Source organism: Oncorhynchus kisutch, linkage group LG9, assembly GCF_002021735.2.
Source record: "Oncorhynchus kisutch isolate 150728-3 linkage group LG9, Okis_V2, whole genome shotgun sequence".
Classification (NCBI taxonomy): domain Eukaryota; kingdom Metazoa; phylum Chordata; class Actinopteri; order Salmoniformes; family Salmonidae; genus Oncorhynchus; species Oncorhynchus kisutch.
This window is the reverse complement of record NC_034182.2, coordinates 3,290,013-3,317,516: the sequence shown is the minus strand read 5'-3', so window position 1 is coordinate 3,317,516 and position 27,504 is coordinate 3,290,013. Positions and strand designations below refer to the sequence as shown.

At 44.2% G+C, this 27,504-nt stretch overlaps 1 protein-coding gene across 2 annotated transcripts; it reads left to right on the top strand.

Annotated features, from left to right (window-relative positions):
- Window positions 1–1,901: 1,901 nt before the first annotated feature.
- Window positions 1,902–27,343, top strand: LOC109896572 (AT-rich interactive domain-containing protein 2). 2 transcript variants are annotated; one of them, XM_020490826.2, is made up of 21 exons: window positions 1,902–2,487; window positions 2,600–2,693; window positions 3,559–3,656; window positions 10,838–10,971; window positions 13,984–14,202; window positions 14,649–14,716; window positions 14,962–15,031; window positions 15,273–15,529; window positions 15,714–15,810; window positions 16,009–16,218; window positions 16,547–16,714; window positions 17,362–17,434; window positions 17,518–17,652; window positions 17,922–18,112; window positions 18,352–20,699; window positions 24,523–24,668; window positions 24,937–25,075; window positions 25,153–25,244; window positions 25,345–25,468; window positions 25,668–25,759; window positions 25,920–27,343. In XM_020490826.2, exons 1-21 carry the CDS (start codon window positions 2,396–2,398, stop codon window positions 26,029–26,031), a joined length of 4,959 nt encoding a protein of 1,652 aa, XP_020346415.1. In that variant the 5' UTR covers window positions 1,902–2,395; the 3' UTR covers window positions 26,032–27,343. The 2 variants fall into 2 exon arrangements, with proteins under 2 accessions (XP_020346415.1, XP_020346414.1); XM_020490825.2 differs by having other exon boundaries at window positions 1,903–2,487; window positions 17,359–17,434.
- The last annotated feature ends 161 nt before the right edge of the window (window positions 27,344–27,504 follow it).

Below are 27,504 nucleotides of genomic sequence, written 5' to 3'. Positions count from 1 at the left end.
ATGTGCACATGTTCAATCTCTCTTGAAACATTTTTATGACATTATCCTGATCTGAGCCCCCCAAGCTGACACAATGGACATTTGATGTGAATACTTTTTTCTGTCTGTATTTTAGATTGATTCAGTATCCAAAAGTACATTTCAATACTGATCCATCAGTTATGTGAATTGCTTACAATGCAGCCACCATTATACATTTTTAGCAGGCCTTCCAAGTAGCTAGATTTGACTACAAATTGTATCCGAATCCAGGGTTTTGTGTTCTATTTCAACAGAGCGCGTGCTGCTAGCTAACCGCGCGAAACTTTGCCTTTCAGTTTATCTGTAGCTAGCCAGCCAGCCGGTGGGAGGACACGTCCATGTTGTAACTAGCAACTGTCGTGTCAAAACGTGAAATTATTAGCTAGTTGTTTATATTCATTGTGAAATTATAGTTAGCCAGTTACTACGAATACGCACATCCCAGTTTCTGCGAACGTTAGCTAAATTAGAAGATAGACAATTTAGCCAGTTAGATAACGTTAACTAGTTTCCGATTAGTAAAGTCGAGTTAACGTTAGCTGGGCAGTTGAAATAAATTAATGGGTAGACTATTTAAATAATCCCTCGGGGTTAGCGATTATTAGTTGAGTTTTCAGGAACGTTGACGTAGCTAACGATATCTGTTCAAAACCAATATGCCTCTAGCAAGATAGGTACCGTTACAACTAGCTATCCAATACTAGCTACATTGCCGCCATGCCAGCAAATAAAACCATTCTGCTCATGGAAGGAAACACTGAATATTTGCTTAATTCCAAACCCATTCATAAACGGTCCTGGATCTAAAACTGGCTAGCTATGTGGCTAACGTTAGCTGCTGTCTAAATGTGACTGACTAGCTAGCAGCCACCGTCAACTAGTAAATCCGAAATCGAATGCCTCAATGTTGACGAGCCGCTAATCTCAGTATTGTTGCTATTTATTTAGCTGAATCGTTAATATCCAGTGGGTAAAGTTAGCTGCACCCATAGACTTTCTACTCCACAAAATGGGGTCTATTAACGTTTGTCTCCGCCATTTTGTGACAGAAATTTCTCTGAGCACAGGGGTACGTGTAATGGTTGAATGTAGTAACCTCGTCAAGTAGATATCCGTCTGGCAGTTACAGAAAAGGGATCATGAGCAATTTCCATTCATCTCAGGAGACAAAAGTCATTTCTGAGTGCTCGGCTATTGGTGCCAACACCGGTGATAACCTGGTAGCTGGTTGCTCTCAGGCAAGGGCTGCAGATACTGGAATAACGTTACATTACTAGCTATCTCCAATTAAGCTATGACACGATGTGGCATTATCACTTTGAAATTGTAGCTAGATTTGGTAGAAAGTAGAGTTGCGGCTATTGAAACGGCCAGGTGATTTCGTGATCACAATATAACCAAGAGAAAGTATTTGTGAACAAACAGTACAGTAATGATACATTATTATAACGTGTCTTCATTTCTACATTGACAGATTAGAGTACTGCCCTGGGCCCAGACAATTTAGTTATGAACTGTCACAGCTTTGACACTGGTGTAAAGCAATGTGGTGTAATGGGATACTGTTTTTGGCGTTGAGATAACTAATATCATGAACCACTCATTTTGTGGATGAAATTAGCAAAACTGAATTTACTGTGGTGACTTTATTAACTGTAATGATTAGTCTTAATAGTTAAGAATATTCAGAGAAAGCAGTCACTTCATCAAAATTTACAATTTATATGAAACCATTACACTACTAGGAAATTAATTGAATGTCAATATTGATCAACATATAGCCAATTTTAAGAATAAAGTAGGTCTCCCCTCCCCCACGAACAGTAGTAATTCTGTTCTGTTTGAACGGGTCTTGTACATTTCAGATGAGCTCTAAAAAAGACAACACTGTCTATTGTTCCAATAAACCGCTTTGGAGTGCAATACCGTTGTTTCTAGTAGAGGGCGCTGCGTGGCAGTACGAGCTCGAGGCCTCAGATCTTTTTGTCTGGAACTGGATCCCGCTGCCGCTCTACAGTGTGTGCGATTGCTTGGAGCCGCGTCCGTAACACACTGTCAAACCACTCCAAACGAACACATTTGATACCAAAACTATTCATTTAACATATTTTACAATGGCAGTTTTAGTTTGCCGTTGAAATCGGTCGTTATTCTGGCTAAGTGTTTATTACAACTTACTGAATCGGCTTGTTTTCTGTGTGTAGCTGTGCATCAGTCTTTATTAGCGAGCTGGCGCTCTTCTTGCTATTAGCTATTTCTTTAACTTTTTTAAACACTCAGCTTCGCGAATGACTGAGCGCCGGCGGAGTATGGGATCCTTGGTGTCTTAGGAAGCGAGTGAGTGGGGTTTTAACCGTTTTTACATGCAAAAACAATGGCAAATTCGACGGGGAAAAATGTACTAGATCAGCGAAGGAAAGGACTGGCTTTCCTGGACGAGCTGCGGCAATTTCACCGAAGCAGAGGGTGAGAATGGGGCGTTTAAATACACCTTTAAACACCATGTGCACATGACTATGGATGCTTACAAACAATTAGTAATACCATTCTCCATGTATTTTATGTTTTTTTCCTTCAGATCGCCGTTCAAGAAGATTCCTATCGTGGGTGGGAAAGAGCTGGATCTTAATGCTCTCTATATCAGAGTCATTTCGTTAGGTGGATTTGCTAAGGTGAGTGCAACTAAAAGTGCATTTTCGCACTCTCGGTTTTCAGTGAAGTCTTCAGTGAACCGCTAGAGAAGTCTCTTTCGGCATCCCGAAGAGCTATTTCATACTAAAACCGCGGTAGGAGAGAGAGGATTGCGGTCGGCCTTGTGCTAGTTTGCCATCTATGCAATGTGGTGGCTTGTGTTGTGTATGGTTTGAATTGAAAGTCCGTACGGTAGCTGCATTGCTCGGAGTCTGAGTGCAGTTAGAGCAACTCAAAATTAGCGGGCACGTTTAACATCGATTATCGGCACAGAGCACTGGCTAGGAAGAACTATTCGCCGCGGGCGATAGGTAACATTTTGTGCAACTATATTTTTTTACGATAATTTGGGGGAAGCTAGTTATTCGCATTAGCCATCTTTGGCTCAATGGCCGAAGACACATGTAGGCCGCACACAGGCCTATTTATTGAAAACTGTAAACGTGAAAACAATTACTCAAATAAAGACTGCTCGCCATCATTCCATCATTGTTACTAGCATTGTGCTGAAGCGGGTCATCGTTGTCTCGGGCTTTGGTAGCTACCACATTTAGCCTGCACGCTTGGCTTGCCAGAAAAGTAATGTTAGCCAGATTGCTAACACTAGCTAGTAAGTAAGCCATCCAGTTCAAGCTGTAGCTAGCTGTGAGTTGTTGCTTGCGGAGATAACTAGATGGCTTGCAAACATGGAATAAAATACACAGTTCTAGCAACAACAAAAAAAGTAGCAAACATTAACATCTTATTAGATGCTAATCAGATTGTTTGACTGTCTTTTCCATATTTTATGCATCCTGATATTGGGTAATTGAAAAATGTATAATAACAGCCTCATTTACTTTACAGGTTTCTGACAAAAATCAGTGGTCTGAGCTGGGTGAAGATTTTAACTTCCCAAGGAGTTGTTCAAATGCAGCATTTGTTTTAAAACAGTACTACCTTCGGTAAGTGGCATGGTCTTGCATTAGCTACTACACTCAGGCAGCATGTGGCAAATGTTTACAAATTGTGAGAGGCTGGAAACAGGAAAGGACCATGCAACAATCCAGCATCGCTGACAGTTTTTAAAGATGTTGAACACAGAAAACAAAAACACTATAGTGGACCTTACACTGGCTGCAATGTTTATGCCTCATAACAGTATGATTTGACGTAACATTTAGTACATTTTAGTGGGTTAATGCAGATCACTATTTTATATATATATTATGTTTTATATGCCGTGTCTTACTACTGGGGATTCTGCCATACATCTTCTCTTTGTATATTTAAACTATTACTAAGGGACATGAACTGGGAATGCTTTTTAAATGGTCTGTGATTGGTGTGTTACTGAATGCTGGCTGGTCATTTGTCATTGAATAGGCTAGCCGTTGCCATAACTATGCCATCAACAGCACGTTACCCTAAACACCTTTTGCCCTCGGTGTAGATGGTTCACCAGCAGCAAGCCTGTGGACAGTGTGGAGCTGCTTCTCTACTCAAGTCTCCTTTTCCCTCCAAAATATTGCCATCATTGCCACGGCCACCTGCTTTTAAGAGGAAGGATCACATTCACCAGTCTAACCTGGAGGCTGCTTATATAACCCTGCTTTGCCAGTTAGTTGAAGCAGCATATCTTTAGTAATCCTGTTGCATTAATCACCTTCACTTTTTGGGAATGGTTGAAAGAGCAGTAGGTCAACAGTCTACAAGTATCCAATCATGAAGGCATGTTAAATTCTAAACAAGGTTCACTTAGACTACCTAAGTGGCATACCTGCTTACAGATATGGCTTATGAATTTGAACAACTTGGCATAGGCCTGAAGATGTTATTGCCTTCTTCTCTTAAGTCATCATGGGATTTTATATAGGCCCAACATGCAGAGCCAATGATAGGCCAAGCATTGTAATGAAGTGTTTCCAAATGGTGCTGGTTATTCCAGCATATTTAGCAAAGGATTTCATTCTTGGCATCAGATGATTTATTGAATTCAAGTATTTGAACATTAACTTCCTGATTTGATATTGGGTAGGCAATTTCACCCTGTGAGATTGGGTGCAGGATGTTCTAGCCCAGCTGCAACACCTGATTCTACCAATGAACAAGGCCTAAATGGTCTTCAACCAAGAAACAGGTGTGCTGCTGCTTGGCTGGGAACAAAAGTCTGCACCCAGTGAGACTTTTTTTCCCCTTTCAAATCGTCATTTGAAGAGTCATAGGCTAACTTATGATATAGCTCAACGCAGGGCTCTCCAATGACTATTTTACTCGTATATGTGTATTGGCACAGCAAACATGTTGTGACGATACAAGTATTGTTTTATTTAGGAGCACCAGTGTGCCGAGGAGAACGAAGGATTCTAACATTATTACTTCAAATATTTTTTGTTGCGCTCCTAAATTTCTGTGTGCACCTGGCTACATTTTCCAACTTAGGTGAACATGTGCTCTTTGTAAAAAAATATATTAACACATGTCAGAGTAGAGCCCTGTAAAACAATATTTGACTGAAACACAGAGCTGTAAATAGCCTAACTGACAGCAGGTTGGAAGGAGCTGTTGGGAGCTGCCCAGATGCATTACTTATTTTGCTTCATATATTCAAACCAATGCACAGGCCTAACTCATTTCAAGCCTGCATTTGACCTCGCTCCCTTAAACTTCTCCTGTGTTTTACCCCATGACACACCCCACTCGAATCACATGTTAGTTGTAGACTAGAATGGTCAAACTTCTATTCCTTGGAAGGTTTTTTTCACAGCTTATATAGGTATATATATCTATAGGTTTATTTTACCATACTCCTGTGTATTTACCAAACAAAAATTTTTATTGACCAGGTTAAGACCGCCTTCTACCATCAACTCAAATTGGTTTAAGTGGAAGATGTAGTCTCTGTTATAGGGCAAGCAAGCCTGTAACTGTGAAACTTATTGGAACCAAAGAGCCCTTTGGTTTAGCTGGGAGGGGTATCTCAATACCAACGCGGTCTTAAGGGCAAACACTGAATAGTCAAATGTATTGGAAGTAGGGAGTCCTTTGTTTGCTTGTTGGTCTTCTTTTACCACTACTTAAATTGAACGTTGCCAAGGGCAAGGCACTTGTCATTGAAAATAGTAAGTGATCCTGCAACCTGGGAACCTGAGCAAAACCTTAGTTCAGGTGCAGGAGAGGAGGTCTCTTAAGACTGAGATGCTGCTTGTGAATAGACTGTACCCAAAATGATGTTGTTAACACTGTGATGCCCATGCCAAAATAAGAGCTGGATTAGAACTACATAGCGTCTGTTCTTGCATACGTGAAGTCCGAGACAATCAAGTTGTCTCATTCGCACAGCGAATTGCTAGTGAGATTAGCCTTGGCACCTGAACAAAGGTGAAACGTGGCTACAGCGTCTATAGATCTAGTGTTACAGATATCAGGGGACAGCAGGGTAAGCCTTTCTCTGATGCTAAATAGAGGGTGCTAAAATGATGTAGCAAAACTCATGTATCAGCAAGCTACAGAAAACGCAGTCTGCAAGCGGGTCTGCTGAAACTTTGGAAATGCATGTTATTTTTTGACAAGGTCAACAGTTTCCTGGTGTAACCCAAGCTGCTTATACCATGTTCATTTTTATTAAAAGTCAGTTTGATTTCTAAACCAGTGTCATAAATTAGGGCTGTGACGATATAACTATCGTGATATTTTTTCCATGGCAAAAATGGAAACGCGAAGCAGACATCTCTTTGGTCCTTTAAAAACTTGCTGTTTGAAGTATTGTGTTTTTTATAGCTTGGAAAACACAGCGAACTAAAATAAACGTAACATGTAAAGTGTTGGTCCCATGTTTCATGAGTTGAAATAAAAGATCCCAGAAATGTTCCATACACACAAAAAGCGTGTGTCTCATATTTTGTGCACAAATTTGGTTAGATCCCTGTTCGTGAGCATTTCTCCTTTGCCACGATAATCCACCCAGCTCATGGGTTTGGCATGTTAAGAAGCTATTTAAACAGCATAATCATTACACAGGTGCACCTTGTGCTGGGGACAATAAAGGGCCAATCTAAAATGTGCAGTTTTGTCACACAACACAATGCCACCGATGTCTCAAGTTATGAGGGAGTGTGCACTTGGCATGCTGACTGCAGGAATGTCCACCAGAGCTGTTGAAATTTCTCTACCGTAAGCCGCCTCCAAGTCGTTTTCGAGATTTGGGCAGTGCGTCCAACTGGCCTCAGACTACATGTATGGCATCGTGGGCGAGCGGTTTGCTGATGTCAACGTTGTGAACAGAGTACCTCATGGTGGGGTTATGGTACGGGCAGGCATAAGCTACGCACAACGAATGCAATTGCATTTTATTGATGACAATTTGAATGCATAGAGAGATCATGACGAGATCCTGAGGCCCATTTGTCGTGACATTCATCTGCTGCCATCCCCTCATGTTTCAGCATGATAATGCACAGCCCCATGTCGCAAGAAACTGTACACAATTCCTGGAAGCTGAAAATGTCTCAGTTCTTCCATGGTCTGCATACTCATCAGACATGTCAACACCCATTGAGCATGTTTGGGATGCTCTGGATCGATGTTTATGACAGCGTGTTTCAGTTCCCACCAATATCCAGCAACTTCGCACGGCCATTGAAGAGGAGTGGGACAACATTCCACAGGCCACAATCAGCAGTCTGATCAACTCTATGCACAGGGGATGTCACACTGCATGAGGCAGATGGTGGTCACACCAGGTACTGACTGGTTTTCCAACCTTCAACCCCTACTTTTTTTTAAAGGTATCTGTGACGAACATCTGTATTCCCAGTCATGTGAAATTCATAGATTAGGGCCTAATGAATTTATTTCAATTGATTGATTTCCTCATATGAACTGTAACAGTGAAGTTGTTGCATGTTGCGTTTTTATATTTAAGTATAAATGTGAATCTGGATGACATAAGGACGTTTGTTTCCTAAACAAGTTAAATCCGCTTTGTGTTCTTTTTCCTTGCCACAATAATAATGAGTATCGCGATGCTGGTATCGTACTGCCCCCTTAATATAAATATCTGGATTAGGTGTTTTCTATCATCAGATGTAGGCCTAACAATAACAATTGAATCACTCCATAGTTCCCCACTTAGGTCGATAGGTCAAACTGCTGTGAATGATGGGCAGCAGAAGTTGTTCACTCTATAAAGAAGGTATACCCGGGAACCACTGTCTAAGTACAGCAGCTCTCCCTACTCCAAATCCTATTTCTCATGCCTGGCATACATTACAAGACTTGACTGGCAAGTAGGACCTAACTTTGTGTGTTGGACAAAGAAAACTATAGAAAGTCTGCTTGTTTGCAATTTGATTACAGGTGAAGAGCCATTTGCTTAGGTTTTGTTCTGGTTTTCCGCCACAACGTGAGGTCACCGCTTGCGCTCCCTCAGCATACCCCCTTATTTTGTCAGTAGTTATCTGCTTGCCAAGTCTTTCTCTTGACTTTTTAAAAAAAATTGTAAAACCTTGTCTAGCTAGGAGAGGTTTTGAATCACAGATAAAACAGTCCATGGAGGTGGGGATTGGAGATGTTGTGACTAGCGAAAGCTAGCTGAGGTAGGCAACACTACTACTACTATTGGCCTAGGATTGGGCATGCTGTCCCAATTTTCTTTGACTGCGGTAAGCTCTCTGCAGATCACACAGAAATGTTTGAAAGTGAGAAACTTTTTAACTTTGCATCAAGCAAACTACACCAGCGGAAAATGTATTTAGGGGGCTGACAAAATAAACTTACCCACCATTCTCGTTATGTTAAGCATAGTCTTGAGCTCAAAATGTTGACTTTTTTGTCTAATGGCATTATTTTACCTTTGATTCCCACCTTGATTGTAGTTGTTAGCGTTCTTCTCAGTGTAGTTTACCATCGTCTCCCCCAGTCTAGTTTCTTGTCCTCAACCGAGTATTTGGATTTCACTCACCCCCACTCTCAGTAGTGGTCTGTATATAGTGCTTCCATTTATTATTTTATCAGCAATAAAACCAGCCTATTGCTTGATGTAGCTTTAGGCTACATAATCTGGATTTCTAGTGTTGCTCATTGGTCCCTGTTGTATGCCTGCATGTTTAAGAAGTTGTCTGTCTGCTCAAATGAATCTGCAAGCATTTAATTTTCATGGTATAGTAATATATATTCACCTATTTATAGAACAGTAGTAATGCCAGTTTACTCGATCTGATTGTGTGCTTGTCCAACAGAGGGCACCCAATTCTCTCTCTCTCACACATACACACACACACACTGAGGCAGCCTTTATTGAGAGGGTTGCTCTAATGTCCTATCGGCTCTTGTATGATCCGGACGACCTTAAATTACATCAGTTTGCAAACAGTCACCATTTGCAGTGGTAGATCTATGGCTTCAGTTGCTTACATTTTTGTGTGCCGTTCAGGTTAATTGAAAAAGGGTCATCTTGTTTAGATTTTTTTTTGCTGGGGACAAAAAACAGGTAAGAGCCCTGTTACACCTTAATTGCTTGTTGTTTTTTTACATGCTGATCGTATGACACCTGCGATGACACAATTTTTATATGTCAACTTGATTAGACACTGATAAAATGAGAAGGCCTCTTAATTCTGTGATGCTTTTCTGTGGCACACTGGCTGTTGTCTTGTCAGAAGAATGGGAGCTTTTTGCCAGCCATGTATGAAAAGGGAAGTGCAGACATTAGCAGCTGCAACAGAACCCCCCCCCCCCTCCATGCAGCCTCCCCTTCTGCCCGTGCCCAGACAAGCGTGTGATGACGCTATGCAGAGCCGGGGCCCCTCCTCTCCAAACGGAGAGTTGGTGTATTTATAGTCCAGTGTGTCACGCGCCGTGGACGGGGGATTACCTTGGCCGCTGCGAACCAGCAGCAGCACTGGGACTCCGTTCAGATTGGAGCTCTCACTCTGACTCACGGCAGTACACACACTCCGCGCTTAGCCAGGGCTTTCCACGCTACCACTGGTGAGGTATTTCCTGCTGCCACCACTGCAGCATGTGTGTCTGTGTAAACAAATATTCAATGTGCAGATGTGTTGGTCCCACCCTACCTAAACATGTGAGAGACAGCTGCAACACTTGTTAGACATGAACTCAAGTAAGGTTTTGCAGGTTTTTTTGCAGATTTTTTTTTTGGGGGGGAGCTTTTCAGTCTTTTGTGTTTCATTAAAACTCCCTCTACTTTTCTGCACCTCTCCCCAGCTGAGCGGGTGGTCATTTGAATGAAGACATCACCCCAGTGTCTAGAATATTCTGTCTGTTCTGGTGATAAGATCATATCATCCCCAACTGTCACATCCGAGCTATATATAAAAATATTAAGGAAGACTGGTATTGGTTGTGACTCTTGATAAACTAGTTTGCCCTGTCCAATAGGGTACAAAGGATTCCTCACTTGTACTCTGCTTAAACACTTGCACTGTCATGCAGATGGTGTAACACATGTCTTTTGATTTGAGTCAGCTAGGCGTAAACATAATTATTTAATCATAACCGATGGTCTCTATGTCAGAAACTTGGATTGGATTGTATCCCCCTCTGGCAGTATTTTTCATTTCATGCTTTGTCGTGTAGTCATTCATATTCACTCTGTCGATTAGAAGTAGGCGAGAGACATTGGTTGTGTTGTAAGCCCCGTTTGTAGTTTGTTCCAGTCGGCAGCGGCTGAGTAGTGGAATTGCTTTGCAGCTGGGGTTGAAATAGGATGTGGGCACAGATAGCCTGACAACATTAGTGTTGTCTGTAGGAGAACTTCGAAAATGGTAGGAGTTCACAGAAGTAGGCTTGTGAGTCTTTATAGGCCAGAGTGTAGCCTACTAGTTTACTTGTGTGATTGCAAGCATTAACCAAATTCCTCAGAGTGGCTGTCATAAAGAACTCCATTGGCAAATTATATGGTGGGAATGTGCCAGGGTGTCCAGTTTTGTTATCAGGGATTTGGAGGCACAACAGTTGCTGTTTTTGCCATAGTCTAAGGATGCAGGACTTATCCTAGTTTGGCAGATTTGAGGATCGGGTGAAACAGGATTATTTGCTATAGAGGCCATTTCAGATTAGATTTTGGGAATAGGTGGGGTCTTGGATCAGTCACCCTTTGAGCGTTAAGTTCTTTTGTCTACAGATATTTAGAAAAGTATGAAAAAGTCCATCACTTCGGCGAGGATGATGACGAGGTGCAGCCTGGGAACCCGAAACCATCTCTTCCAATTGGTGCGATCCCCTGCTCCTATAACTACCAGCAACACACTGTATCAGGTAAAGCTTTATCTCTTTTACAAAGTGTCTTCAAACAACCACAAAGCAATAATTAGCTGCATAAGTTCGGCCCAAATCTTCTTGGTTGGGCTAAGACTTGAAATACAATTAGGATTCTTGAAGGGATGGCCCCATATTCTGTATACTTCTGGCCCTTCTTTGAACACTGTGTTAACAAACCTCCAGACGAGCTTCAATGCCATACAACATTACTTCCGTGGCCTCCAACTGCTCTTAAATGCAAGGAAAACTTCATGCATTCTCTTCAACCCATCGCTGCCCGCACCCGCCCGACTAGCATCACTACTCTGGACAGTTCTGACTTAGAATATGGACAACTACAAATACCTGGGTGTCTGGTTAGACTGTAAACTCTCCTTCCAGACTCACATTAAGCATCTTCAATCCAAAATTAAATCTAGAATCGGCATCCTATTTCGCAACACAGCCTCCTTCACTTATGCTGCTAAACATACCCTCGTAAAACTGACGATCCCACCGATCCTTAGGCGATGTTATTTACAAAATATCCCCCAACACTCTACTCAGACTTCATCCAATTTGCTATCACAGTGCCATCTGTTTTGTCACCAAAGCCCCATATACTACCCACCACTGCGACCTGTATGCTCTCGTTGGCTGGCCCTCACTTCATATTCGTTGCCAAACCCACTGGCTCCAGGTCATCTATAAGTCTTTGCTTGGTAAAGTCACGCCTTAGCTCAGCTCACTGGTCACCATAGCAACACCCACCCGTAGCACACGCTCCAGCAGATATATTTCACTGGTCATCCCCAAAGCCACTGATTCTGGAGTCTTATCTCCCTCACTAACTTTAAACATCAGCTGTCAGAGCAGCTTACTGATCATTGCATCTGTAAATAGCCCACACAACTACCTCATCCCCATATTGTTATTTATTTTTTTGCTCCTTTGCACCCCAGTATCTCCACTTGCACATCTATCATTCCAGTGTTCATGCTAAATTATTTAGGAACAATGTGTTAACTGCTATGTTCAGGGGCAGACCGACAGGTTTTTACCTTGTCAGCTCAGGGATTCGATCTAGCGACCTTTCGATTACTTGCCCAACGCTCTAACCACTAGGCTACCTGCCGCTCCAATACTTAGGTGCCGATACGATATGTATTGCGATTTGTTTATGTATCGCGATTCGATGCTCCAAACACATGCTAACTATACTGTATGTCTGCTGCAGAGACGCAAGAGAAAGCCATGAGAAATTTAGTTGTGGAGGTTAAAGTGCTCGGCTCAACTTTTTTTTTTGGGGGGGGGGGGGGGGGATAAGATGGAGAAAAAGCTGTAGGATGATAAATACCTGAGTCGTGGGGCAGGTACACCTGACTAGCGTTAGCTAACGTTAATTAACAAGGTTACGTTGAACAATTAAAGTGACAGTAACTATGTAAAACGGGCAAATATGATATTGCGATACTCTACTGTATCCATACTGTGAGGTTACGCGACCACCCTTTGGTGGATTTTGGGATGCTGTGAAATAAATAAAAGTAGCCTTAGGTCAGAGGACAACCTTGGTGCAAGTTTATCAAGGGGGATATTTCTTCAAGTACATTTCTTCAAGTATCGAGTGATGGGGCTGTTGAAGAACACCGCCAACTCTGAATTTGAGTCAACTTTACGACTCAAATGGAGTCAACATTATGGCCACCTTCAGCACTGAACTTCCTCTCAACTAAGTCTCTCTACTCAAAGCACTCACATTTGTTAGTCGTCTGAATGTGCATATACTGCAGGCTTGTTTGCTTTGTCCTTTCAGACAGTTTATTGCACCTCATAACATAATCATAGATTCGTCCAGATAGGATTTGGCAGCTCTTCTCCAAATGTTGCAATTTAGTTAGTCACAATGGTGCTGCTGGCCTGCTCCTACGGTAAAGCCTGCTCCTACGATAAAGCCTGCTCCTACTGTAAAGCCTGCTCCTACGGTAAAGCCTGCTCCTTAAAGTGAGAGTTATGGTAATACGGTTATACAGTTGCTTGAAATGGCCTAGTGGGTGCTGAACATTCATTCCCCCATTTTTTTTTTGGGTGGGGGGGGGGGTAAAGACAGCTCAAGAGAGGAGGATGTTAGCAAGACAAGATCTTAAAATGTATGATGAAAGTAGCTAATATACCAAGACGGACGAGTTGTATTAGGATTTGTCTTTGAACTGAGACGCAATATACTTCCTTACTTTATTAGGTCTGCTACATTTATACTCCTTTTGTTTATGCACAAACATATGTGCCTTTAAACCAGAGCCCTGCCACCAGAAGCTCATATCCTCCCTCATATGGCGGTTGAGATAATTGTTTGAATAATCTTGACTTTGTATTAGAATTTTTGTCCAATCTTGCCCAGGCCTGAGAGTCCCCCATCAGTAAGAGTGTATCTGAACTGAGGTTGTCATGTCCCCAGGCATGCAGGCAATTTGCAACTGTGTGTTACCATGGTGCTGTGTGATGGTGCATTACCACCATACCCACTGTGTGTGAAGTAGCTCTAGTTCAGGAGTCCTGTCAGCCACACACACACACACACACACACACACACACACACACACACACACACACACGTGTGAAACAGATGCAGAGCTGGCGGCTGTGAGGAGTTGGCTATTTATATCCCGCTTGATTGCACTGTAATCAATTTCAAATAACTGAAATATGCCATACAATCATTGCCATCCCAGCAAAGTTATGCCAAGAGACTGAGGCTTCAGGAAGTTGCACTTGTTAACGCCACCCCTGCATGTGACTTTAATCACAGTTTCCTATCTTTTGAATGCATATTCATTATCAGGCAGGTGTCCCAGTGCATGCAGTTGCAATCATTTTTCTGAACAGTCTAAATAAACTCATAAATCATCATTTCTCAATGTCTTTATAGCACAACATTGTAATATTTTTTTTATGTTTTCATCAGGCTTTCTTTACATTCACTTTGAAGTTGAAATTACAACTGGATTTGTGGTTGTTTTTTGTCCCCAGACTATCTCCGCCAAAGCTATGGGCTGTCCATGGAGTTCACGGCCCCATGCGACTATAACAAACTGGTGCTCTCTCTCCTGTCGGGCTTGCCCAATGAAGTGGACTTCGCAATCAATGTTTGCACTCTCCTCTCCAACGAGAGCAAGCATGCCATGCAGCTGGAGAAAGACCCCAAACTCATCACGCTGCTGCTGGCACATGCAGGTGTCTTCGATGACTGTACGTCTTCAACACCTTTAAATATTCTTCATTAGGATCCAAATCTATTTTTTCAGGACAGTAATTAGAGATGTATGGGTGTTTTTTGTCATCTTTGTCTTGTGGGAACTTGGTGGGGGAACTGTTGACACTCGCACTACTGTGCTCAGTTTCCCTTTTTGGGCAAAGTGGAAATGGGGAGAAAGTTGTGTTTTCCCTTTCATTTGCCTGTATGGGACTAGATGAGTTATTACCTCCTTGGTAAACTTGTTAATTTAGAGTCTGAAGCAAAATGCAAAAATCCAGGCTTCAGCGCAACAAAATGTGACCACTGCATTCCCTTTCAAGGCACTGCCATGGCAGAACCTTTTTGTTGTTGTTGTGATCCCTCAGGTGTGAAAATACCTTCTGTCTCAGAATGTAAGGGTTGGAATGTTCTCTCTAACGGTACTCTTGTGAATTTGCAGCACTAGGCAGCTTCTCCTTTGTATTTGGGGTGGACTGGAAGGAGCAAACCTCCCGGGACTTCATGAAGGTAGATTTAACTGAAAGACTCACTATATATGTATATTATAGGTTTGTAACTTACTAGGCTTTTGGTCAGAGGGAGAAAAAAAATAGTTGCCTCGCCTCCAGCCGTTCAGGGATCTTAGTGAAATACGGTGTGATGTCTGACTTTGCGGGAGTACATCAGCCTTAACCGCTCTGGCTATAGGTTATTGCAATGCATCTTTTCAGCAGTCAGTATTTCAACAATAATGTGTGAATATGATTCTACAGTTCTGGAAGGATGTGGTAGAGGATTCTGAAGTCAGGGACCTCATCTGGGACAAGACCAGCCTGACACAAGGTAAGCAGCGTATGCTGACAGACCAAATTTTAAAGACCCATTGCACAATAAAATATTTATTTCACAACAATGGGGAAAATATTAAGTCAAATAAATATTTCGACATTGTTTAGTGCACTTTTTGTGTAATAAAGTATTTGAAGATTTCTCATTTAAAAAAGATACTCTTAATGCCATTGCTCTGACATGAAGATGTCCTTGGTGGATCAGACATTCACTGTTCTTTCTGCTCTTCTCCCAGTGACAGACTCTACGTCGGGGGATGAGCGCTGGGGCGCCCTCTTCCACCCTCCACGCAACCTAGGCATCGGCGACATCGAGGGTCAGCGGGTCCTGCAGGTGGGAGTCATCCTCCGCAACCTCTCCTTCGAGGAGGCCAACGTCAAACTGCTTGCTGCTAACCGCACCTGTCTGCGGTTCCTCTTACTGTGCGCCCACTGCCACTTCATCTCCCTACGGCAGCTGGGATTGGATACACTCGGCAACGTGGCCGCAGAGGTGAGGCGTTATTACTGTTATATTTCTGTTCTGAAAGTTAATATTTTCTGCAATATTGAGCTATTTCATTACATGAATTAATACTATTCAGTATAATATTGTATAATGTTAGACAAGGCTGTAGCTGTTCCAGAGCATTTGTGTTATTGATGATTCTATGAGTTAATGTTTTCTCTCACAATAGCTTCAGTTAGATCCTGTTGACTTTCGAACAACCCACCTAATGTTTCACACCATCACCAAATGTTTGATGTCAAGGGACAGGTTCCTGAAGATGAGGGGTGAGTGTCAGAGCCGGTACTTTATCTTTTTCAGTGTCTGGGTCTTTTTATTACAAATGTCAGATATATTTTTATACCACGGTCCTTTTTTAATGTGAATGGTATTTCATGTCTTTATGTAACAACAGTAAGCATAAATTGTGATAAAAGTATAGATGATTTTCCCAGAGCCTGACCATTTGTTCCTCCTCCCCTCAGCCATGGAGATCCTGGGTAATCTGAGCAAGGCGGAGGACAACAGCGTGCTGATCTGTGAGTATGTGGACCAGGAGTCATACCGGGAGGTGATCAGCCTGCTGTCGCTGCCTGACCTCATGCTCCTCATGTCCTCCCTGGAGGTCCTCTACCTGCTGGCCCAGCTGGGAGAGATCCCCTGCAGCAAGATCGCCTCTGTGGACAGGAGCATAGGTGAGATACCAACAACCTAGCCCTAACCAGGTTACCAGTAACCTAGACACTAGTCAGGATTGAGGATACATGCAGTAGTATAAACAACCAAGCCAGAATGGAGGGGCTGGAGAACCATCTGAGATAAAGTGTAAGTATAGCATTAACAACTTGGCTAATCGAGTGTTTGGGTATTGTTTGATTAAGTATAGTCTCTTAGCATGGCTGCTTTAACCAAGCTGCATTAATTGACAATCAAACTCGTTCAGAATTGGGAAATCAAAAATAACTGTCATGCAACAATTTAGACACATGTTATTAAACTGTATATTTCTGTCTCCCTGGGCAGATCTGCTGGTGCGACTGGTGTCAGTGGACCTGCACACGTTTGGTCCGGATGCTCTGACGGCCGTGAGGCTGATGGAGCACCAGGCTGCTGGGCAGAGCCAGGTGGCTGAGGTGCGGCCGCAGCTTGTAGAACAGCTGCCTGCTCCGCTGCAGGGCGCACCCATCCCAGGTGAGCATCTTAACACTTAAACCCTGTCCCCTGATCTTCAGGTGCACATTGGAATTAAACTAAGCCAGGTTATAGTCATGTTGTACATAAAATCAGAATTCAGAGCAAGTTGTGTGAGGGCAATAATTAGCCATATGGTTTAAAGGAACAGTTCCCTGAGACAATGGCCTGAGATTATAGGCTCAGCTCCGTGGAGCCTTGCTCCTTGTCGTGTACGTTGGAGTCTGATCGAAAGCTGACTGCTCATCAGTTTACGCCTCCCATAAGCCTCTGCGTCCACCCTGTCTGTAGAGACGTTCCATCTGTTGGTTATTTAGAAACATGGATGATCAGGCAAAATGGTGTAAACCCGTGTTGTATGCAATCAATCAGCTAAAGTTGACGTTGGCATGAGGTGCTAAGAATAATTCAAGCTAGGGTAAACACAGCAGTCTGCTTGTACAGTACTGTCGCTGCTCCCTAGTGGGCAAAATGAGGAACAGCACACTAAACACACCATGTACGACGGGAGCACTGTTCTGCAGATTTCACCATTCAGTCTCACATCAGAACAAAAGTGTTTCCAGCATCGAGAATGGGTTTATTTAATAACTTTTGTAAATTTATCAAATTAGACTCTCTAATTATGTCATTTCTCACTTTAGCAGCAAGAGTCCCTGTCCAGTCCACTCCTCCTCCTGGTATTGTTGAGCTAGATGGGGAGAAGTTTACAGTGCAGTGGTGAGTCCCTCTCACACACACACATCCTCTCATAGTCATGCTCTCTCTGTGACACCTTCCTGAGTTCCCTTTGTCTCCACCAGGCTGAACGCCCACTTCGAGGTGAGCGGCGAGAGCTCAGTGTCGCGTTCAGAGATGTACTCGGAGTACCTCACCACCGGCAGCAAGATGGGACGCGCTGGCATCTTGGCCTCCCAAGGCTTCCTCAAATGTCTACGGTTGGTTGGCATAATCCCATATTAAATCAATCGATTTCTTTGAAAATTGTCATCATTTAGAGAACACACAACTAGAAGTTTTTTTTTCTTTTTTTTTCCGTTATTTATTTTTCTCCCAATTGTGGTCCTGGAAGCCTTGTATTCATGTTATGTTTTCAACCAAGAAATCACCCTATGGACAGTAGTGGTCCAAATTCAATGACTTTGAGAAACATGATTGACAAGGTCTTAGTGTCAACTGCACTCACACCGTGTCTCTCATTTTGTAGGACCATCTTCCCAAACCACACAGTGAAGCGGCTTGAGGACACCAAGCCCAATGCGCAGGCACACATACATGTGGTGGGGGTCAAACGGAGGGCCATCCCACTACCCATCCAGCTGTACTACCAGCAGCAGGCTAGCCCCACACCAGGGCCCAAACATGACGTCCCTGTCGACCCACAGGCATCGCCGTCAGGTAAACTCACTGTACAAATACTACATTTTTGTAGTTAGTGGCATTAAAATTCAAGTTTCCACCTACCTTGATTGTTATTACAACAAACGCAACATAGTTGCTGTACATGTTGTCTTGGAGTATGGTGAGACATACTTTGCAGTTGTGCGAATTGGACCTCAATCAATGATTCTGTGTTCTTTGTCTCTCTCTGTGTTTACACTTTGTCAATTGGTATCCTGGTTTTGCCCGGCCTCCAGTCCCCAGCCTTACTGTTAACCTGGCAGCGCCGCAGGATGGTGTACCCCTCCCCCAAGCGGCTCAGACTGTTCCTCGGCTCCCCCTTCACCACCAGGCCTCACCACATCAGCACCCCCACTCAGCTCAGCAGGCCAAGTCAGCGGATATCCTCAAGACGGCCATGGTCCAGAGCTCCATCCCCACCTCTGGCCAGGTGGTCCAGAACCACAGCCCCAACATGGCCCAACAGCTCCATCATCAACAGGTCATGGCGCCTACCGGGACCCCTGTCACACTGTTCCAACAGGTACAGCAGGGCCACATCTTCACAGCGCGGGTTCAGGGGGTGCCCATTGCCCAGCGGCCGCCCCTGCCGCACACTCCCTCCTCCTTAGTACCCCAGGCCCTCTCCCAGGGCACCCAGCAGGAGACTGCTGTGTTCTCTGCCCCCCCGCACTACGCCGCCGTGTCTGCCCCCTGCTCCTCACTGCAAAACTTCCAGGTGGGCGGGGGACAGGTGTTCACCATCGCTGGCGTGTCCAACGCCCAGGGCTCCCGTGTCACTTTCCAGAACATCGCCCCCAAGCCTGCACCCTCGCAGGCCAGCGGATCACCAACAACCACTCATAACCAGCAGCAGCAGTCCAGCGTGGTCATCGTCAGCCCCAACCCCCAGCAGAACCAGGCCTATGCCCCGGCTATCCATCAGATTGTTCTGGCCAACCCCTCCACCATGTCTGGTGGCCAGGCCATCCAACTGGCAGGACAGTCTCCCACTACTTCCAACCCCCCACCTTGCCCTCCCATTGTCGCTCCACTACCCCAGGGCCTGCCCTCTCCTTCCAACACACAGATCCCAATGCAGGGCTCTGCTTCTGTCAGTCAGATGCTGTCGGTCAAACGGCAACCACAACAATTGAACCCCCAGCAGCAGTTTCACCCCCAGCAGCAGTTTCAGATTCAGGCCCAGCCCCTGCCTCAGCAGCAACAGCAGCCCCCCCAGCCTACCTCCACAGAGTCCAGCCTGATCAAACAGTTACTGCTTCCAAAGCGGCCCTCCACGCCGGGCGGCAAACTCATCCTGCCCGCACCCCAGGTGCCTCCCCCTAGCAGCACACAGCGTGCCCCCAGCCCACAGGTGCTCTATCAGGTGGCCTCACAGGGCCAGCCTCAGCCCCAGCAGCTCAATGTACAGCTGGTCCCCAGCCAGCTTCAGTCCCCAGGGGGGCCTCTCCAGACGGTGCAGCTCATCTCCACCAGCAGCCCCGCCACCATCATCCAGGGCCAGGCTCCTGGTGGCCAGGTCACCTTCACTGTGGTGCCCAATACAGGCTTCACCACTTCAGCTTCTGCAGCCGCCGCCCAGATCAGCCAAGGAGCCGCTGCACCAGGCCTGCCAGTGGTCCAGACAGGGAACACCCTCCACGGGCCACCGCCGCCCTTCAGGGGGGACAAGATAATCTGCCAGAAGGAGGAGGAGGCCAAGGACGCCACGGGTCTGCACATCCACGAACGCAAGATCGAGGTGATGGAGAACTCTTCTCTAGCCGATGGGGCTGGCACCAAAACCAGCAACGGAGACCTGGCAGGGGCTGATGCTCCAGGGGCCAAGCTGCTTAACGGGAGAAAGTGCATGGACTCCAGTCTACCTCCATACCACTCAGGGAACAGCCAGGGGGCCTGCGTCAATGGACCGGCCAGCGAGAGCTGCCCCACCAACGGGAAGCAGCCCTCTGGCCCGGCTAACCCACAGGAGGGACACGTCGACCCCAAAAAGGCTCTTGTCAACGGGGTCTGTGACTTTGAGAGAGGGGACGCCTCCACCGGTTCCCACTTAAGCAAAAACATTCCAAATCACTTCGCTTCCAAACACTTGGGGAACGGGGAGGTGGGTCCTCCTCAGAAACTGCATGGGGCTCCCCAGGAGCCCTCTGTACCCCAGCAGGATACTGCCAAAGCTGAGCAGGCAGAGCGCCTTGCCAATGGGCCTCAGGCAACAGGCCCCTTCTCTAACGGACCTATGGGGCCGGGGCCTAACTACACTCTGCCTGCTTTCAGGCAGCAGCTGTTTCCCACTGTCACTGTAAACTCCCAGGGCGCCACGGGGCCAGGGACCCTGCCGGCCAATGGTTTGAGTGGCGAGGGCCGTGCGCTCAAGAGGCCGGCAGAGGAGGACAAGGGGGCGTCTGTGATTCCCTGTAAGGTGGGAGTGAGGATCATCACCATCAGCGACCCCAACAAGGCGGGCTGCAGTGCGACCATGGTGGCCGTGCCTGCTGGAGCCGACCCAAGCACAGTAGCCAAAGTAGCAATAGAGAATGCCACGCAGCAGAGGAACTGCTCGACCATACAGGCATCCAGCTCTACGGTGAGTTTCACATAGCTCAACAATTTGTTTCTTGTCCCAGTTTTGCAAGCTGTGTCAACTAGTTGGCTAGCAAGCTCATTAGATTGCTGACTTATCTTGAATACTTTATTGGATCACTGACATTCTTTTCCTGCTGGTAAAACATGTGACTCCGTTTTTCTTCACAAACATAAAATGCAGGACTTGACATTAACGCTTGTTCTCTTGTCTGGGGACAAAAAAAAACTGCTCGGACAAGAAGAATGTAGATTGAAGTTCAGACGAGTAATAAAACACATTTTTTCACATCGAACAATTACTCAGATCAGAATTGGATCAGGTCAACATTGGAATAATATTAAAATCAAATTTTTTATGTACATTAATAAAAAATGCCTACGTGTCAAAGTATAGATGAATTGCATGTTGGCTACAGCCTCACGTCCAAACCGATGCTGACATGAGGGAGGCACCAGAAAATGTAGCTGAACTTAAATGACTTTTAAATACATAAATGAAGGCTGAACACAGTCATGTTTGACAAATATAATGAAGGGTCATTAATGTCTAAAGGCTTGATTTGACATACTCCAGGCACGGTTTGTTCAGATCAAAGGGTCACAAGACCGGGCCTGTTGCGCACCGCACATCACCCACCTTGAATCTGAGTGGAGGCGTCTGCATTTTGAAGCTATTTAAAGGGCAATTCCACCACTTTTTGACTTCATTCATAATTTCCAGTGTATACATGTGTGAAAATAACACATTTCTACAATCTGTGGTTACAGAGAAGAGAAGTCCTAAATAAATGCTTCTCTGTGACATCACAGGGTAAGATTAAAAGTTTAAAAAATTGTCAACCTGCAATGTGTTTTTAGCCCAAGGGAGGTATTTTCTTGCTCCCCACATCACTGTGAATCTGTGTTTGAAAATCACTGTTAAGTAATCTAGTATAACTTTTTTACTTTAGTTTTTTTCCCTACAAACGTATAAATGCAGTGTTTTCACATATGTTGACACTGGTTTTGTGCTGGAGATAATGAACATGAGGTTTTTGGAGTTGCCCTTGATCCATAAACGTAATTGTTTGAAACCTGGATGTTTTGTCATTTTATGACTAATGTCTTACCTTGTTTCAAAGTATCCAAGCATAATCCTAGTCATATTAGTAACCCATGCTAGTCGATCAAATGTATTTATAAAGCCCTTCTTACATCAGCTGATGTCACAAAGTGCTGTACAGAACACCAGCCTAAACCCCAAACAGCAAGCAGTGCAGGTGTAGAAGCATGGGGGCTAGGAAAAACTCCCTAGAAGGGCCAGAACCTAGAGAGGAACCAGGCTATGAGGGGTGGCCAGTCCTCTTCTGGCTGTGCCGGGTGGAGATTGTAACAGAACATGGCCAAGATGTTCATAGATGACCAGCAGGGTCAAATAATAATAATCACAGTGGTTGTAGAGGGTGCAACAGGTCAGCACCTCAGGAGGAAATGTCAGTTGGGTTTTCATAGCCGATCATTCAGAGTATCTACCGCTCCTGCTGTCTCTAGAGAGTTGAAAACAGCAGGTCTGGGACAGGTAACACGTCCGGTGAACAGGTCAGGGTTCCATAGACGCAGGCAGAACAGTTGAAACAGAAGCAGCACGGCCGGGTGGACTGGGGACAGCAAGGAGTCATCAGGCCAGGTAGTCCTGAGGGAATGGTCCTAGGGCTCAGGTGGAGAGGTAGAGCGAGAGAGAAAAATATACACTTAAATTCACACAGGAGTAATACTCCAGATATAACAGACTGACCCTAGCCCCCCCGACACACAAACTATTGCAGCATAAATACTGGAGGCTGAGACAGGAGGGGTCGGGAGACACTGTGGCCCCATCTGACGATACTCCCGGACAAGGCCAAACAGGATGGATAACCCCACCCACTTTTTCAAAACACAGCCCCCACACAACTAGAGGGATATCTTCATCCACCAACTTACCATCCTGAGACAAGGCTGAGTATAGCCCACAAAAATCTCCGCCACGGCACAACCCAAGGGGGGGCACCAATCCGGACAGGAAGATCATGTCATTGACTCAACCCACTCAAGTGACGCACCCTTCCTAGGGACAGCATGGAAGAGCACCAGTAAGCCAGTGACTCAGCCCCTGTAATAGGGTTAGAGGCAGAGAATCCCAGTGGAGAGAGGGGAACCGGCCAGGCAGCAAAAGCAAGGGTGGTTCGTTGCTCCAGTGCCTTTCCGTTTACTTTCACACTCAATCATAGGACCTACTAAAGAGATGAGTCTTCAATAAATAATTAACGGTTGAGACCGAGTCTCTCTCTCACATAGGCAGACCATTCCATAAAAATGTAGCTCTATAGGAGAAAGCCCTGCCTCCAGCTGTTTGCTTAGCAATTCTAGGGACAGTAAGGAGGCCTGCATCTTGTGACCGTAGTGTACGTGTAGGTATGTACGGCAGGACCAAATCGTAAAGATGGGTAGGAGCAAGCCCATGTAATGCTTAGTAGGTTAGCAGTAAAACCTTTAAATCAGCCCTTGCCTTGACAGGAAGCCAGTGTAGAGAGGCTAGCATTAGAGTAATATGATCACATTTTTTGGTTCTAGTCAGAATTCTAGCAGCTGTGTTTAGCACTAACTAAAGTTTATTTAGTGCTTTATCCGGGTAGCCAGAAAGTAGAGCATTGCAGTAGTCTAACCTAGAAGTGACAAAAGCATGGATTATTTTTTCTGCATAATTTTTGGACAGTAAGTTTCAGATTTTTGCAATGTTACGTAGATGGAAAAAAGCTGTCCTTGAAACAGTCTTTATGTTGAAGAGAGATCAGGGTCTGGAGTAATACCGAGGTACTTCAGTTTTATTTGAGACGACTGTACAACCATCAAGATTAAAGTTGATGCATCTTTAGATCTCCCCTTTATTTCTAACAGATTTTCATCTGTCACATGAAACCGCTCACGCATGCAGTGTGCTTTGAAAAAAAGTTTGTGGTTGTATTTGTAATGTTGCAATATTTTATAGGCTACCAAGGTGGCCAACCAATCTCCAGGAGAGCCTTAAAGGGGCAGTGTTGTAATTTGAGACTGGCTTGAATATGCAAAGAAGCCTATTGGCAGAGTGTAGCCTACATTTGTCTGATTCTCTATGGTAAAAAAGGTAGTCATGCATTTTATTTTGAAAAGTGGATCTGGGGGGGCTTGAGCTTTTGAACAAGTAAAAAATCTGAACACACTTATCCAAAGGACGATCGGTCAAGTCCTTAAATGTGTAGTTGTAGGTGGGAGGGTGCTATCCATCACATGCAAGTACAAGGCTTTTCTGTTGCTGTTATTTGGGAAAATCAACTGCATTGTGATGAGTAGGGTTAGAGGCCATTTAATGATTTATACAGACTGTTTTATATTGCACTTATTGGATTGGCAGGTGTGTGTGATCTTTCATGTCATTGTATAGCAATGCAAGGCTTACAGTTGTTAATTTTACAAGCACATGACTTGCATGAAACAAGATGAATGATGAGTCTTCAGGTTCTAGGACCTTGAATAATTTATTCAAAGTCTGTTCATATTTTTGTTTAATTCATTTCTGAATAACTAATAAGCAAATTGTAGGTTATTCATATTTATTGTATCATATTTATTGTAAGCAGAGGGTAGCTAGGCTAAATTTCTTCAAAATTAGCTTAATTTATTTTGTCATACTTTTTAAAAAGGTAAAAGAAATTACAAAAAAATGTTTTGGACTTGTTTGTTTTGTTTGGGAAATAGTAATACAATCATACAACACAAAATATCACTTGCTTATTTGGTCTGATAAAGCTTTGCCTGGTTTTACACAGCTTCCGCCAACAGTGGCTCAGCCTGTGCAGGCTGGCAGCTCCAGCCCCAACGCCACCCTTTCTGGGCCACAAGCCGTGGTGGCACCCCCTGAGCAGACCAGGAAAGCGGGACAGAACTTCAAGTGTCTGTGGCAGTCCTGTAAACGGTGAGTCAATCTCTGGCCATATTGACTTGACCTACTTAAAGAAGTCCTGTGTTGTGAAAGGTGTGTTCATATCATGGCTAACTAAAACTGCGTTTAGACAGGCAGCTAAATTCTGGTATTTTTTCCACTAATTGGTCTTTTGATCAATCACATCAGATCTTTTTCAGAGCTGATTGATCAAAAGACCAATTAGTGGAAAAAATATCAGAATTGAGTCTAAGTGGCCTGTTCATTGACTGTCCCATTGTTATCCGTGTTGTTCTTCCAGGTGGTTTGAGACGCCGTCTAGGGTGTTCTACCATGCAGCCACGCAGCATGGTGGCAAGGAGCTGTACCCAGGCCAGTGCCTCTGGGAGGGATGTGAACCTTTCCCCCGACAGAGACTGTCCTTCATAACCCATCTACAGGTAAGACTACACCTTCTCAATCTATCAGTCCATGTTTGTGGCTTTTTACTGACAATTATCCTATTTTCTTCCTGTAGGATAAGCATTGTTCTCGAGATGCCCTATTGGCCGCACTAAAACTGGAGCAGGAACCGACACAGACGCAAGACTCCAATCAGAAAACTTCCAAGTATGTACCCTCTGGTTAGTTTAGCATGCTAGTGCTAATGTCCATTCTGGTGATGCTAGAATGCGCTATGTGTGGCAGACTCTTTTGCATTGTTCCACAGGCCTCAGCCAGTGGCAAGCAGCACTCCAGCACCGCGAGCACAGAAAGCTATTGTCAATCATCCGAGCGCAGCCCTAATGGCACTACGCAGAGGCTCTCGGAACTTGGTGTTCAGGGACTTCACTGTGAGTATGGTTAAGCTGTTTGTTTACATTGAAGGTGTCTGGCAGGCATTTGACAGAATTGTATAATTTTATACGTGGAAATAAGATTTAAGATGTTAATCATTGCAGTCCTTGACTACTCCATATTTATCATATATTCCCACTTGGAAATCTTTTGTTATCAATGTATCTTGTAACTGATGAATTTCACAATCCTTAGGATGAAAAAGAGGGACCAATGACCAAACACATACGACTAACTGCTGCCTTAACGCTAAAGAACATCGCCAAGTATTCAGACTGCGGTCGAAAGTAAGAACTTTTTTTTGTATCCATTCACAACTACAGAAGGGTCTTCTGAGGACTCCTCGTGCTGATTGATCGGCGTGATGAATCATAATCAATTAAACCTATGTTTATTTACTGTTTCATGGATATTATGTAATGACAGCTTCCTATCTTGTCTTCTCAGGTTGGTGAAGAGGCATGAGAGTCACCTCTCTGTGCTGGCACTCAGTAACATGGAGGTCTCCACAACGCTCGCCAAATGCCTTTATGAACTGACTCGCTCTCTCCAGGCTTGAGTCCAAAAGGGCAACACCACCCCCAAAAATAGGAGAACCATCCTTCAGGGGTGTCATGACAATGGGGCACACAGGTGGGTAACACCAGACCATGCCCTTCGGACTCCCCTCCCTCACCCCACTGTGCTCAAATCCCCCCCATCTCCTTCACAAAACAAACTGCCACGGGGTCTTCCACCAGCCGCCCAAGAGGGGGAGCTCTTTAGACTGCTGCCCTGAGGGACTCTACTAATGAAACCCTAAATACGAGCACATTTTTGTAATCCTGGGACTGTTTGCAGAGAACTTATTTGAGTAGGAGCGGCAGTACTTTGAGTTTTGCTTTGCCGAGGGAGGGGAGAGGCTAGAGATGGGGGAGGGAGACACAGCTGCAGGAGACTGGCTCGATTGTTTTTCTTTACAACTTGGTAGCGTGGTTTTCTTACTTGAGTCAATATATTTTCACTTATTTATTATTGAAATGAATACCATTACAATTAATGAAAAGAATCTTGTAAATATTTGTGAATATATATATATAAAGAAAATCCTCTCATGCCGATACAGCCACTGGGGAACTTGCTCTGTGGAGTAATAGAAGCATTACTTTGGTAGAATCTAAGTTTCTTTTTTTTTAAATGATCCCTGGTTACTTGTATCTAATGTGATTCTATACTCAGCAGTGGATGAATGTACTTAAAACCTGTAAATACTTCTGCAAAGGTACTGATGCTGTAAAGTTAAGGGGGGGGAAAACATTTTTTTTTTTGTGGAACTGACTTTTTTTTGTATTATAATACCTTGTAGAACTCATTTTGCTGGCTGAAAGAGTATGGAATAATATATCTCATGTCATTTTGTAGAAGAAAATAATATTGAAGGTATTCTCTCACCCCTCACCCCCAACATGTATCCACTGTAAACGTTTGTCATTGTACGAGCACAGTGCACGTACATTTTTTTTTGTATTTGTAAATTGGTTTAAATACATGGAGTTTTATACAGGTTTTCTCCTGTGTTCTTTGCTTTATGTGCAGGTATATTTTCTTCACTACTTTTTTTCTATGTTAATATAGTGTGGCGTTTTATTGTACTATTTTTTTCATTCTTAATACCATGCCACATTCCGGCTCACGTCCTCAGACTATCCTCTCTATGGTGTGTTGTGTAACATTAATGACTGCCTGTTAGCGTCCGAGCGGGGCAGCCCACCCATCCTCATTTCTGCAGTGTCAGTAGGATGTGCTATTATACATAGACATAACAGTCTGTTAGATTGGCTTTATTTACTTTGGTGACTGTTTATAGTTTTTAAATAAAAGACTGAACAATTTGTCTTTTTGGGGCTCTTGTTTTGTGGTGTGAGGAGGCAATGGGTGCCTCTGTTCCACAATGCTACATGGCTGTGATCATCCCAACATTTTTATATATATTCTATTGATCAAATTACGACAAAGTTGAGCTGTTTTAGAAAGCTTCTTTCCTAGATCATCT